This window comes from Cyprinodon variegatus, unplaced genomic scaffold (assembly GCF_000732505.1).
Source record: "Cyprinodon variegatus isolate N-32 unplaced genomic scaffold, C_variegatus-1.0 Scaffold654, whole genome shotgun sequence".
Classification (NCBI taxonomy): domain Eukaryota; kingdom Metazoa; phylum Chordata; class Actinopteri; order Cyprinodontiformes; family Cyprinodontidae; genus Cyprinodon; species Cyprinodon variegatus.
In genome coordinates, this window is record NW_015151107.1 from 356,234 (window position 1) to 368,082 (window position 11,849).

The 11,849-nt window shown below is 39.0% G+C and overlaps 1 protein-coding gene across 2 annotated transcripts; it reads left to right on the top strand.

Moving 5' to 3' along the window:
- The first annotated feature begins 697 nt into the window (after positions 1–697).
- lrrc27 (leucine rich repeat containing 27) lies at positions 698–11,380 on the top strand. Of its 2 annotated transcripts, XM_015393710.1 has the most exons (10): positions 698–1,124; positions 1,199–1,329; positions 2,541–2,599; positions 3,024–3,176; positions 3,789–3,975; positions 8,988–9,125; positions 9,243–9,303; positions 10,449–10,537; positions 10,981–11,101; positions 11,191–11,380. In XM_015393710.1, exons 1-10 carry the CDS (start codon positions 951–953, stop codon positions 11,299–11,301), a joined length of 1,224 nt encoding a protein of 407 aa, XP_015249196.1. In that variant the 5' UTR covers positions 698–950; the 3' UTR covers positions 11,302–11,380. The 2 variants fall into 2 exon arrangements, with proteins under 2 accessions (XP_015249196.1, XP_015249197.1); XM_015393711.1 differs by lacking the exon at positions 8,988–9,125.
- The last annotated feature ends 469 nt before the right edge of the window (positions 11,381–11,849 follow it).

Here is an 11,849-nt window from a genome sequence, read left to right on the forward strand (position 1 = left end):
GGGCTTACAACAGAATCTTCTTCTTCTGGAATATCTCCAGGAAGAACAGAGCAATATCGACGACATAGTTCAGCACCTGAATTTGACTTAACCACGAAAATCGACCCGCAGGGCAAATCATGTATAAATATTAGTGCGCATGCCCAACATTTCGTCGCTTATTTTTGCTTTGGCACCACAGCGCCAATTACAGGCCTGGCATACATTTTGCAGCGTTTTCATGCATTCGTGTGGACGATCACATTTATTTTACGTCTCCGTCTTTACGGCAAACGTTTTGGAAAATATCAGCGTTTCGTGTTCGTTTTGACTTCGTGTGGACGGGGCCTAAGGCAACGCAAATATTAAGGTTAAGAGGCTGAGCTCGTAGATGATGATAAATAACATAGTTATGTATAATATATTACATTTCTGACTGTATATCCCTGTAATTATTACACACTGTAGCTTTAATGATGCCTGACTGACAGTAGATATTATTACTTGTATTACTATTAATAATTATTATTTAGCGCCACTGTATTACTTAAGAATAAAAACAGTTATTATAGCTTAACTTAAATTACAAAAAAAGAAAAAAAATACTCAAGCTATGCATTAAATATTGCCATTTTTGCCCTCCATAGTTTTGCCATAGGCGCTGTTTTGTTGAACTCGTTGTCATGGTTACACCTTTGCCATGGTTACAGCTTCTTGGGAGAAGCTCCCGAAAGTTAGCTTACTTTTTCAAAATATATGCAAGACTGGTTTCCGGTGATTGAGTATCTTTTTTATTGACTTTTTGAGTACAGCGACTGAAATGGTAAGCGAAGAAATACGACATTTATTTAGTTACTAACTCGACAGTTTATGCTAGCTTGGTGAATCCAGTTATCTTGCGTCAAACTTTTGACGGGAAAGAAAAAAAAAGTCACCAACAAATGAGGCGTTTGAAAGCGGTTTGATCCACAATGACTTCAATGACTTCCATTGAGGAGGCCGGAGAAACACCGCAAAGTTTCGGGAACAAGGAGCTGAACGCAGTGAGGAAACACAGCGAGCCCACTTCCACAGAGATGCTTTGTCTACGGAGATCCAACCTCACATGTGTTCCTGATTGGGTGCTGAAAAACAGCCTCCTTACGGTCAGTCCGCTACTGATGCATTCCTCTGCTTCACACCGCCTCTTTATAATAACAGGAATCCTGTTACTCCTCAGTATCTGTGTCTGGAGGGAAATCAGATTTCCAGCATTCCTGGACCAATGTTCTGCAGCTTGCCTCAGCTGCAGTGGCTGGACCTCAGAAACAACCTCATTACATCCCTTCCAGCTGACATAGGGTCACACAGGTCAGAGCCTAAAGCATTCCTCTATAAGAGCTGTAGTTTAAAAAGAAATGCTGTTTTTTTTTTTTTTTTACATTGGCCCCTTGATTTTACATTATTACATCATGTTCTACTCACCCATATGGGTTTTGTGTCATTTGGAGCCGTTCTGAAGGTATTCCGTTAGGTTATATCCAAGTAACATCTTCCTATGGGCAACGACTTGAAGGCACAAACTAAACTGTTCATAATGTATTCTTTATGGTACGCCAGCATTCATAACATGTAGGCGAATCACTGTCCCCCAGACATCTGCAGTTATATTTTTTATATTTATATGTTTTAAAAACAAGGCATTTTTGTGCTTAAATAGCGTTGCTTCATTAGGAGAGTGCTGCCAATACACAGGAAACTATAAGGTAGGCGTTCAAGAGGTAAAACTAACTGAAACAATCAATAATTTTTGAGGAGCAATTAAATAATCTATATTATATTAAAAAAAAGTGTACAGTTGACGAACAGTTTGCTGGGAAACTTATGCCCATCTCCTGTTTTTTTTTTTTTCATTCACTGCAGCTGTTAAATCAATGCACCCTTTAAAAAAGTACAGCTTACATCCATAAGTTAAATCCAAAAACTTTTTAGACACTGTTTAACAGTTCATATCAGACTTCACTATACTCTTCTCAATCCCACCATTTTTCCTTCCCATCCTTCCCAGCTCTGAACGTCCTGAGCAGAGCTAAAAAAAAAGCATAAATGTGAGCGTTTAAAAAGTGATGGTGTGGAGTTGAGCCAGACCAAATGAAGCGAGTGGAAGAGGGACACAACTTCTGTTGAGTGTCATGCAAACATTTCTAACTGCCTAAGATTTCCAAAAGTGTTCATTAAAAGTAGCTTTAGAGGCCCATGGGTTTGGATATTTGTAATTATTTTTGGAAAAATATGAAGCCCGAAAAGCTTTAAAAGCTAATAGGTTTCTTTAATTATTGATTTTTAGAAAGTCCCTGAACCATTTGTGTTGTTTTTTTTTAATTAAATCGTTTTCCTGTCAATATCGTATTAATTAGCCGTCATTATACACAAGGTTTGTCCATTGATCTTTGTTTATATTTAATCTAAACCCTTTTTACTGATTCCTTAAAAGTATAATTCACATTAATTTCCTTTATTAAGTCCCAAAAAGGGATATGGGATTACTTTATGATGTTTAACTTGTAATTCTGATCATGCAGGTCTCTGAGAAATCTTGTACTTGAAGCCAATCCGATCTCAGAGCTTCCAGCAGAGCTGGGTGAGTTCATTTCGCTCACATGAAATCATGAGCAATATTTCAATCCTTGAGACCAAAATTTTCTCATTTGTTTTATTTCTGTCTCAAATGAAGCTCCTTTCTGGTTTATCTTAGTTAATGAACACATAGTAGGGGGTTCAAAAGTTCCTCCTTGTTTTTCTTAAAACCGATCAATCAGGTTTGTTTTCTTTATATCCAGTGGCACTCAGCAAATTGCACACAATCATATAGCAGTACTCAGATCTGTGGGGAACTTGGAGCTAAGTGCATTGCACGGGGGCACATCAACACATGAGGAAGCTAGAAATGAATCCACAACTTTTGGATTGTAAAACTGCTCATCCCACTGAGCCAGAGCTGCTTCTTTTGAATGTCTGGCTTGTAAAACCAGTGTGAGCTCATACTTACTTCGTTTGCTTTGCAGGCAGAGTGATTACACTGAGAGGCCTGAACCTGAGGGACTGCCCCATTCGTTTTCCTCCTAAAGAGGTTTTGCATCAGGGATGCCGCAGCATCTTGCAGTACCTGAGGACCGTTCTGGCTCAGAGAGAAGCTACAGAGAGGAAGAGTCTTCCAGGTGAATCAAAGGCACCTTAGCACAGCTCATGCTCCCTAACCATCTGCTCTTTGTCAAAGACAGGACGGCTGGGAACAAAAATAGCTCCCTGCCCTGGTACCACTTCACTAGCGTGACTTGTGTTCCCTTGGAGACAGCTTGTGCCGCTCGCCTCACTCCCTCTCCAATTTTTTTCACCTTCTTCTCACTATCCAGCTTCCAGCTCTGTAATATTTTTAGCAGGGTGGAAAATGATCGATTACCAGTGGGTTCTAAACAGGAGCGCTCTGTAACTGAGCTCGGCAGCCCCAGACAGCCCTCCACAGGAGATGCAGCTGATGCACAATGAGCAAAGTCAGACTTGATGGGATCATTTCTCTCCCAGTTTACAAGGTTATTCATGGAGGCGGAGCTCCAGTCTTCAGAAAAGCTGTTCTTATTAACTGTTAAAGGGTCAGAATGACAGCCTAGTATCGTCTACCTAAATTGGAGCCTTCATTTGCACATTGTTTAATCATCAAGATTTTTTAGTTTAAGTTTTGCTCCCTGTTTACACCAGAAATCATTGAGTTATTGCCAGCATGGTCTGCTCCAAGAATACACTCATAGCTGCCATTCTTGTTTATTTGGCAGCTGAGGAGCAGCTCCAGCTGTTAGAGCTGACAGAGTCCAGCGCGGAGGACCAGGATGAGTCGGCGGACGAGGCCGGGCTGCAGAGGTTCAGGGAGCTTAAAGACAAGCTGAATGCGCTGGAAGAAGCAGAGATGGCATCGATAGCAAACAGTGAGCGACAGTCTCAACTTCTTCCTGCAGATAAAAGGTGGGTAGAAGTTTAGAAATGGGATGAATCAAGTAATTGGGCATAAAGTCACATCCAAAAGCATTTATAGTTTACTTTCCACACTTTAGTCCCATTTAGGGCAATCACACTAATGTGGCCATCACTGGCCCAGTCCCAATACCTGCACTTCTGCCCTTGCATACTTCAATTGTGCGTTCCACTGAGGGTCCGAGTGAGTAGTGTCTTTCGATTCTTCAGAGGCCTTTGGCCCTTCACACATACCTGAGCTAAGCACTCATCTAAACAGTTTGGTGAAGTTTTTCCCCCACAAATCACAGCCGCATGTGACATTTGAGACAAAAAAAAAATAAATCAGAAACATGGTGATGATCCAGCTGCCATGCCGTTTGATTATGATAAACATAAAGCCTCCTGTAAATCATCCACAAATCAATAAAACTTTTTGTTCTCTTAATTGATATTCAATCAATAAATCTCCACAAACTTCTGCTTTATTTAACATCTGTTGGATAATTTGTAACAGTTAGTCAATGTTCATCAAAGACTGGTGAGTAAGGGAGCAGTTTTTGATTTATAGAATGTTAATGGTAATTTTGGAATAACTGACCAAGCTAAATAATCATAACCTAAAATGTACTAAATCATAACATTAGTGTCATGATGGGGTCCTAAAATTTCCCACATGCAGAACACCACACAGAGGCAGGGTTAAAGTTAACCAGTTCATTGGAGAATACAACCAGAGAGACAAACATTGAACTCAGAGGGACAAACTAAGAGGATTCCCAGCAGGGGAGAATACAGCGGTCTTGGGAAACTCGATTAAACAAGGGATTCTCTGTGGGATAAAAATCCGTCTGGAAAAACTCAGAGACCTATCTAGTGGGGATTCTCAGCGGGGGAAATCCAGCGGTCTGGTGAACCGGAACCTCTAGTGGGGAGGTAACAGAGATGAGTTCATGGTCCGTAGGAAAAATGATACTTGGCAGATTAATGGTTTGTAATGACTCACATAACAGTGTTCCTGGTTGATCCTTGGGTCCTGTTTGTGGGGGTATTGACCAGAAATGGTTGAACTTGTTGGAGGGCAGACAAGGCAGACTAGAGATGGGTCCAGAGGAGCAGACTGCCACAGGGTTTTCCAGAGGGAGGCTTGAACAGATCTGGTGAAGGTTTTCCCTTACTCAGTGTGACTCGAATATTTCCCTCCAAGGGGGGAGAAGGACCAGGCATATCTAGCCGATCAGAAGGGTATCCTACCGGAAAACAAAGAGACAAAAGGCAAAGCTTAGACTCAGAGAGACAAGGCATTAATTAGACTCAGCTAATCTCAGTTTGGCTAGACTACCCAATACTGACAAACGCTCTGGCGCCGAGGCGTTGACAGTACACTGCTCTTATACTCCTCTGGTAATGACCCAACAAGCCGCAGGTGAGGAGGAAAAAACCCAGAAGCCACCCTCCAAGCCAGAACATGGAAAGGGCACCACCTGGAGGTGGAGGGAGAGACTAAAAGAAAACACAAGAACAAACCCCACAAACAGAACCCTAACAATTACAAAACATGCAAAGCCATTCCTCAACCATTTAATGCAACTAATCGAGATCACTCTGTTTAAAATCATCCCACTCTCCATCAAGATTTTTAAATGAGCACATAGGTTCTACATTGACAGTATAAATTACAAAATATTTTATATTTTGATATAAATATTTATTTTTAGCAGTAACATTACAAAAACAGGGACAGGTTTTCTCACTTTAGCTGTCTCCATTAGTAGAACTGTCACAAATCTCCAGATTTTGCACACTTGTAACGTGCACACTCAAACCCTTAAGCGCCCTTCCTCCTGCTGCACACTTCATAGAGGGGCATAGAGTTTATTGACATCATTGGGACTGGGCCACTGTCACAGGAGTTACCAAGCAGCAGCTGCAGTTTTCCATCCAGTTCTTCAACAAAAACACCTCACATCAAGTGTTGGCCCAGTGGTGGACAGCTGATCATTTGGGCTCGTTTTGCACAGGCATCACTATGTGGATCTTGCCATTACAGATTAGACCATGAACTCCTCCGTATGGCAAAGCCTTTTAGATTCAAACTGGAGGAAATCCATCTGACAGTTTAAACTGGGTCTTCCTCAGACAACAAGCTAGAACATAGCAGCAAATCTACAACAGAATAGCTAAAATGTATTAAACCAAATAAAAAAAATTAATAATTCAGATTTTTTTAATGGTCCAGTCAATCTGTCCTAGGTGAAGAGAAACATCTGCAGTTCTTAAGCAGCTGAAGCAACAGAGAGTAGTGAAAAGGGAGGGATTTATATCATGGGGTTTACTGTTTTTTTTTTTTAATCACAGCTGTTCCATAGTTGTTTTATTATGGTTTATCAAGGAGTAACATCACGTTAAACAAAAATCATTTTAGTAGCTGTTAAAGACTACCAAGGACTATAAAATATCCCTTACTGACAGCATTTCAAGATAAATCTTAGAATTCCTTGAATTCTTAAATTTATTATAGAATTTTACCTTAATAGAAGTTATTTGCAAAGCACATTACTGTGGTGGCAGAGCAGTGGCAGATAAATAAACAATACTGACACAGATTAAAGAATCTTTACATAAATGTTAAATGTTGCTGGGTTCCTAGTCATGTAGGTATAAATAGAAATGAATGAGCAGACAAATGATTTTATAAAAGTACCTTATGGGAAAGGAGAAGCTAAGAAGATAATTAAAAAAGAAAAAAATGGCAAGATGGGAGGGAAAAAAAATAAAAGTGAAAGGAAATATTATATTGTGCAGAAATCTATTAATGTAAAGGATGTGACTAGAAAGAAGCGAAGAGAAAAGAATATTTTGACTAGAATAAAATTTGACCATACTGGGTTAAACACAACATTATTTATATTCAGTTAAAGTCAAACTGATGAATGTTTAGTCTGTAAAATAACAGAATATGTAGAACATAGAACAAGATAAGGCAGATAGGAAGGAAGTGGAATCTTAAAGGTTTAATTGGAACAACTGGAGAGGGGATTAAAGAAAAACAGGATGCTGTTATATAATATCTTAGAAATATATCATCATAGGATTAAATAGATATTAGTTATTTAAATATTATAGTTTGTTAGCAGTATGCACCTAAATGTTAAGGTTGCAATTCGTCATTAAAGCAATAGAAGAAGAACCTTGGCTTTTCTTTCTTCCCACCAAATGTTCTCTGGCCGGGAATCCTGTTTACATTGTTGCTAAGGGTTCGGTCCATAAACATTTATTCTGTGTGTTTTGTGTGTCTTTGCAGCTCGTTTCCATTTTGCCGCTCTCTATTTTCTGTGATTGTAGCATTTCTCAGTAGCAGCATTTGTTTCCTTTGCATGTGTTTTGTGTGTCTATTTTATCGTGTTTTCTATTCTCATTTTTATATTTTGGGTAGTCTTTTTGTTTACCGCAAGAGATGCAAATTATAAAAACGCAGGAAATCTGCTAATAGTGAGTTATGGTTAGGCCTGTCAAATATATACATTTGTGAATGACATTATCTGAACACATTTTATGGCTCCAGACCTCTTCCTCCCTGGATCCCTTCTAAAATAGGTCTCCGTTAGTTTAAGTTAGAGTTCAGGTTTTCAGTTGCCGTGAATTCTAAATCATATCTGCTGTCTGATATAGTTTTTATTGCTTGATGACTTTGTACCCATTGTTCAATCCAAGGGGTGTCCTGCACGAAGGCAAAGACTGCTACACCACAGAGATGACAAAAAGTTAAATGTACCACCTGTAAGATCTGTACGCCACCATATTGGCTTCTTCTATTGACTTTTAGGTTAGTAGTTGTTTATCTGTGGAAAATGACAAGTAATTCCCTAAACTATGAGAATTTTAGCCAGAGAAGAGGCTAGGAAATATGTTTTTTAGCTACTTATTAGATCTTCATTTAGCTGGATTACTTGCACCTGGCTGGACGTGACTTCAACTATTGAGCCTGGTTTGGCCTTTGTAAAACAGTTAAAGTCAGGCTGCACTGCTCACAATAGGTTGAGCCCAACTTTATCTCTTTTTCTGGACTTTTTTAAATTCAGCTTATGTGAAGCAGGCCTCATATTTAGGTAATCAAGCTAAATGGAGATGTGAAGTTTTTTTCAAAGACTGTGAGGTCAGTCAAAGATTAATTGATTCAGCAAACAATAATGGATCCACTAAAAGCATCAATAGCCTAGATACATATTTCCTAACCAATTCTGTAAATGGAAAACATAACTTAAGGAGGCGCTTGTCATTTTCCCAAATTAATTTTCTCATTTGTGAAACTGACAACTAAAAGATTGATTTCCTTATTGCCTTAACATTCAGTCCCTCTGTGGTGTAGTGGTTTAAGCCTCAGCATGGAATCCCAGTGAAGTCATGAATGGCATCTAATATAAAAACTTGTCAAGCAGCACAAATGATCCTTCACTTTTAGTATGTCTTATCAATTTTCATACACAACTAATATGACTGTCAGTACGTCAAAATGAAATATAAGAGCATTTGTAGACGGTTGAAATCTGGATAAAATGTTGACTATAATGTACTAATGAAAGAAGCTGCCTGGTGTCGTATTTCATCTTCTTATATGGCCGGATTGGGGGCCATATCCACAGAGTTGATGCCAGCAGAATATCTGGTCCTTAAAAGCTCAACCAGGAGACATCTTGTTCCACCTCTGTCTCTGTTTAGCATGGCTGTCCTCATAGCAAAGAGATAGAAGTCTTTTCTACTTTCTAGGTATTTCTAACACATTGCTTGTGTTATTTTTATGCAGTCACAGCAAGGAGCAGCTGGATCTGTTGTCACAGCAGAGAACTGTAATTCTGAAGGACTGCATGTAGGAAGGAGCTAGATAACCATTTCTTTTCTATGACATTCTCCACAGGAGGGAGCAGAAATAACTATTTTCCAAAGCTGTCATCTCTGAGCAGTGATGTAACAATACATTCAGCTTTTGTTTTGTCTTGTTTCTTTTTATTTTTATTTTTTTTTAGGAAAGGTTCATCTACAGAGGTCGGCATATTTCCTGAGCTTTATCAGTGTGGCTCTCAGTACCGCAGGTCAGAACAGAGAGGAGAAGCTGCACAGAGAGAGCTGAGAAAGAAACAGGCTCCGTTGGTGAAGGAGAAAAAGTGTGCTGATGTCACCTTCTGTTTGCTCAAATTTTACTCACTTTAGACTTCATACTCTTAGTTTTACATTAAGAATCTAATTTAGATGGAAGAAATTTTCTTTTGTTGTTGTTGCAGGGATGCTCATGAAAAGTGCTGTAAACAAGCCAAAATAAGAGGAAGACAAAGAAAGGTTCAGGTATGTGTGAGATCCAGAAAATCTACTTTCACCTGTCTACCACCAGGGGGCACTATCCCTCCATCTTCTGTTTTGGATACTTGTGATGCTGCGAGTTTACTAGAACCTATGGAGATATCTAGGCCCCTACTGATTGCAACACTAATTAGATTACACGATTAGATTCGATTCTCCAGTATTCTCCGACATAGATTTCTATATCTTTTGAATTTTATCATCAGCAGTGTGGGGTTAAGCATTTTGCTCAGGAACCCAGAGTGAAGCCTGTGGGCATCGAACCGGATACCTGCAACCTTGTCAGAGCACAAGCGCACAGCTCTAACCACTAGGCCAACACTCCCCACTATCGGAGGATTTTCAAACATGAACGAATTGTTTAAGATCATGCTACCTGTTAAAGTCCAGCCTTGGATGGGTATTTAAACAACAGCATTGTCAGTTGCAGTCATCTCCATAGTGGCTGTAATACAGACAGCTGCAGGAGATCCTTTCTTCCATTTTAGAAAAAAAAGGTATTCTTATTAAATGCTAGTTAAATCAACCTAATTTAAAATGGCTTTGCATTTCTTTGTTGACTGATAGATGTCGAACTCCAGGCTCTGTTTAAGTGATTGTCTGAATGTCTGAACAATAGGAGCTGGTTTTGGCTCTTAAACCTAAACTCAGCCTTTCAAAATAGTGTATTTGTTCACAGCTTATTTAAGGTTTTAAAAGGAGGTCTTGAACTCTTATTACTTAGGAATACACTCTGTATTTACTCAGGTGTGATACTAAAATATGATTGACAAATTGAAACATTTAAATGTCACAAAAAAAATCAAAAACAAGAAGTCTGTAAGAAGGTAAAGATAAAAAGTAAAATTTAAGTTGATTGTTTTCAGTGACTTGGCCATCAGCTAATTATAAGTTAACCCTTTTATATGCAGAATATTTAAACTGAGCTCGCTGAAATCTGTGGAAATTATCACTATAACAGCAGAAATAAAGTTGGATTATATCCCAGCATGAGGCAATTGTGTTGCTGCTTTCTGTCCACATCTTTGGTTTGCAGCTTTTCTTTAGGTTTTCCAACCATAAAGTGGCTCCTTTATACATGGAAGCTCTGCAATCCAAATTCAGACAATACAATCTACTATCTATTACAGGAAACATATTCCAAACGTCATCTAGAGGGCAGCACAGGACCTTCACAGGAGCAGGTGTTTCGCTTGACTGCAGAGGTGCAACAGGACAGGTAAAGTCAAGAAAAAAAGAATCCTGTCCCCAAGATCCTGTACCTGGGTTAATGTTTGAATAGGAACTAGGCATGCTGGTTAGTATTAGTAAGCCATAATGCTGTGCCATTATGTTAATAATTATGCAGCGCATGGTCTGGGATGCAAGGACCCACAGAAAAGAGGTTTGCATTGGTTAAAATGGCAGATAGGGACATCTAGTGGACAAAAATAGGCTATGCACACCTCAAATTTAAGTTTTCTGTTTCTTTTTTTTTTTTTTTTTTGTAAACGAGAATTTCTCTTTAAAAACAGTACATAGAGTGAGATTTCCCAGCTGGTGCTCTGTTTTTACTCATAAAATCCTTCTCAGCATTTTGCTGTTCATCATTATACTGTATTATCTCAGAAACATTCAAATACCCTTTCCTTTGACTCATTTTGATCTGTTTGTCACCTTTAGATCTGCTTGGAAGCCGGAGCAGAAAATCTTTACTCCGGTCAAGAGGATGCCAGAGAAACGCATGAATCCCAGAAGCACTATGACCCAGCAGAGAGCTGTTACAGAGGAGGATGTGGAAGAGGTTAGCACCCAGAGCTATGATCCGCAGAAACCATCTGTACTGAATTCAGATTTCATTGATCTAATTTTTTACCTCCGCCTGACCAACAGATCAGGAAGTTACAACAACTACGTCTTGAAAGGAAAAACATGGGAAGATATTTTAAAAAGCCTTTCACCATCTACAGCCCAAACAGCTGGCCCAACATCCTGTTCAAGTGACTGGGATCACTTACTCCATGCTTGAGTTTTAGGCATTTAAAGACACTGGAAATGACTTTAATAAAATGTTCCATCATTAATGGCCAAAATAATCCTTTATTTTTTATTTATTTATTTTTTTAAGAAATATACAAAGTCCTCTTGTTTTATGTATGTTTTTCATCTTATGTTTACAACATAGCTTCTCCATTTTACAATCTGTGTATTGTTTGAATTTGGAGATCATGGAATTCATTCAAAAAGTCTATTTAGCTAAAGGGCAATTATCCATAGCACACAAACAAGTCCACCTATGAATAACTCAAAAACACCCATGACTAAATGAAGGGGTTGGGAGTGGCCTACCAAAGTCTGGACCTAAATCTGACTGAAACGCTGTGAGGAGACCTTGAATGTTAAAAAACCGTTTCAATGTGGCTCGTTTAAAACATTTCTGAAAAGAAAGGAAGGTCAACATTCCTACACAGCAATGTGAAATACTAAGCAGGCAGCTAGTAATCCCAAACCCTTGTTTGTAGTCATCACTGCTAAGGGTGGGGCGGGTTGGT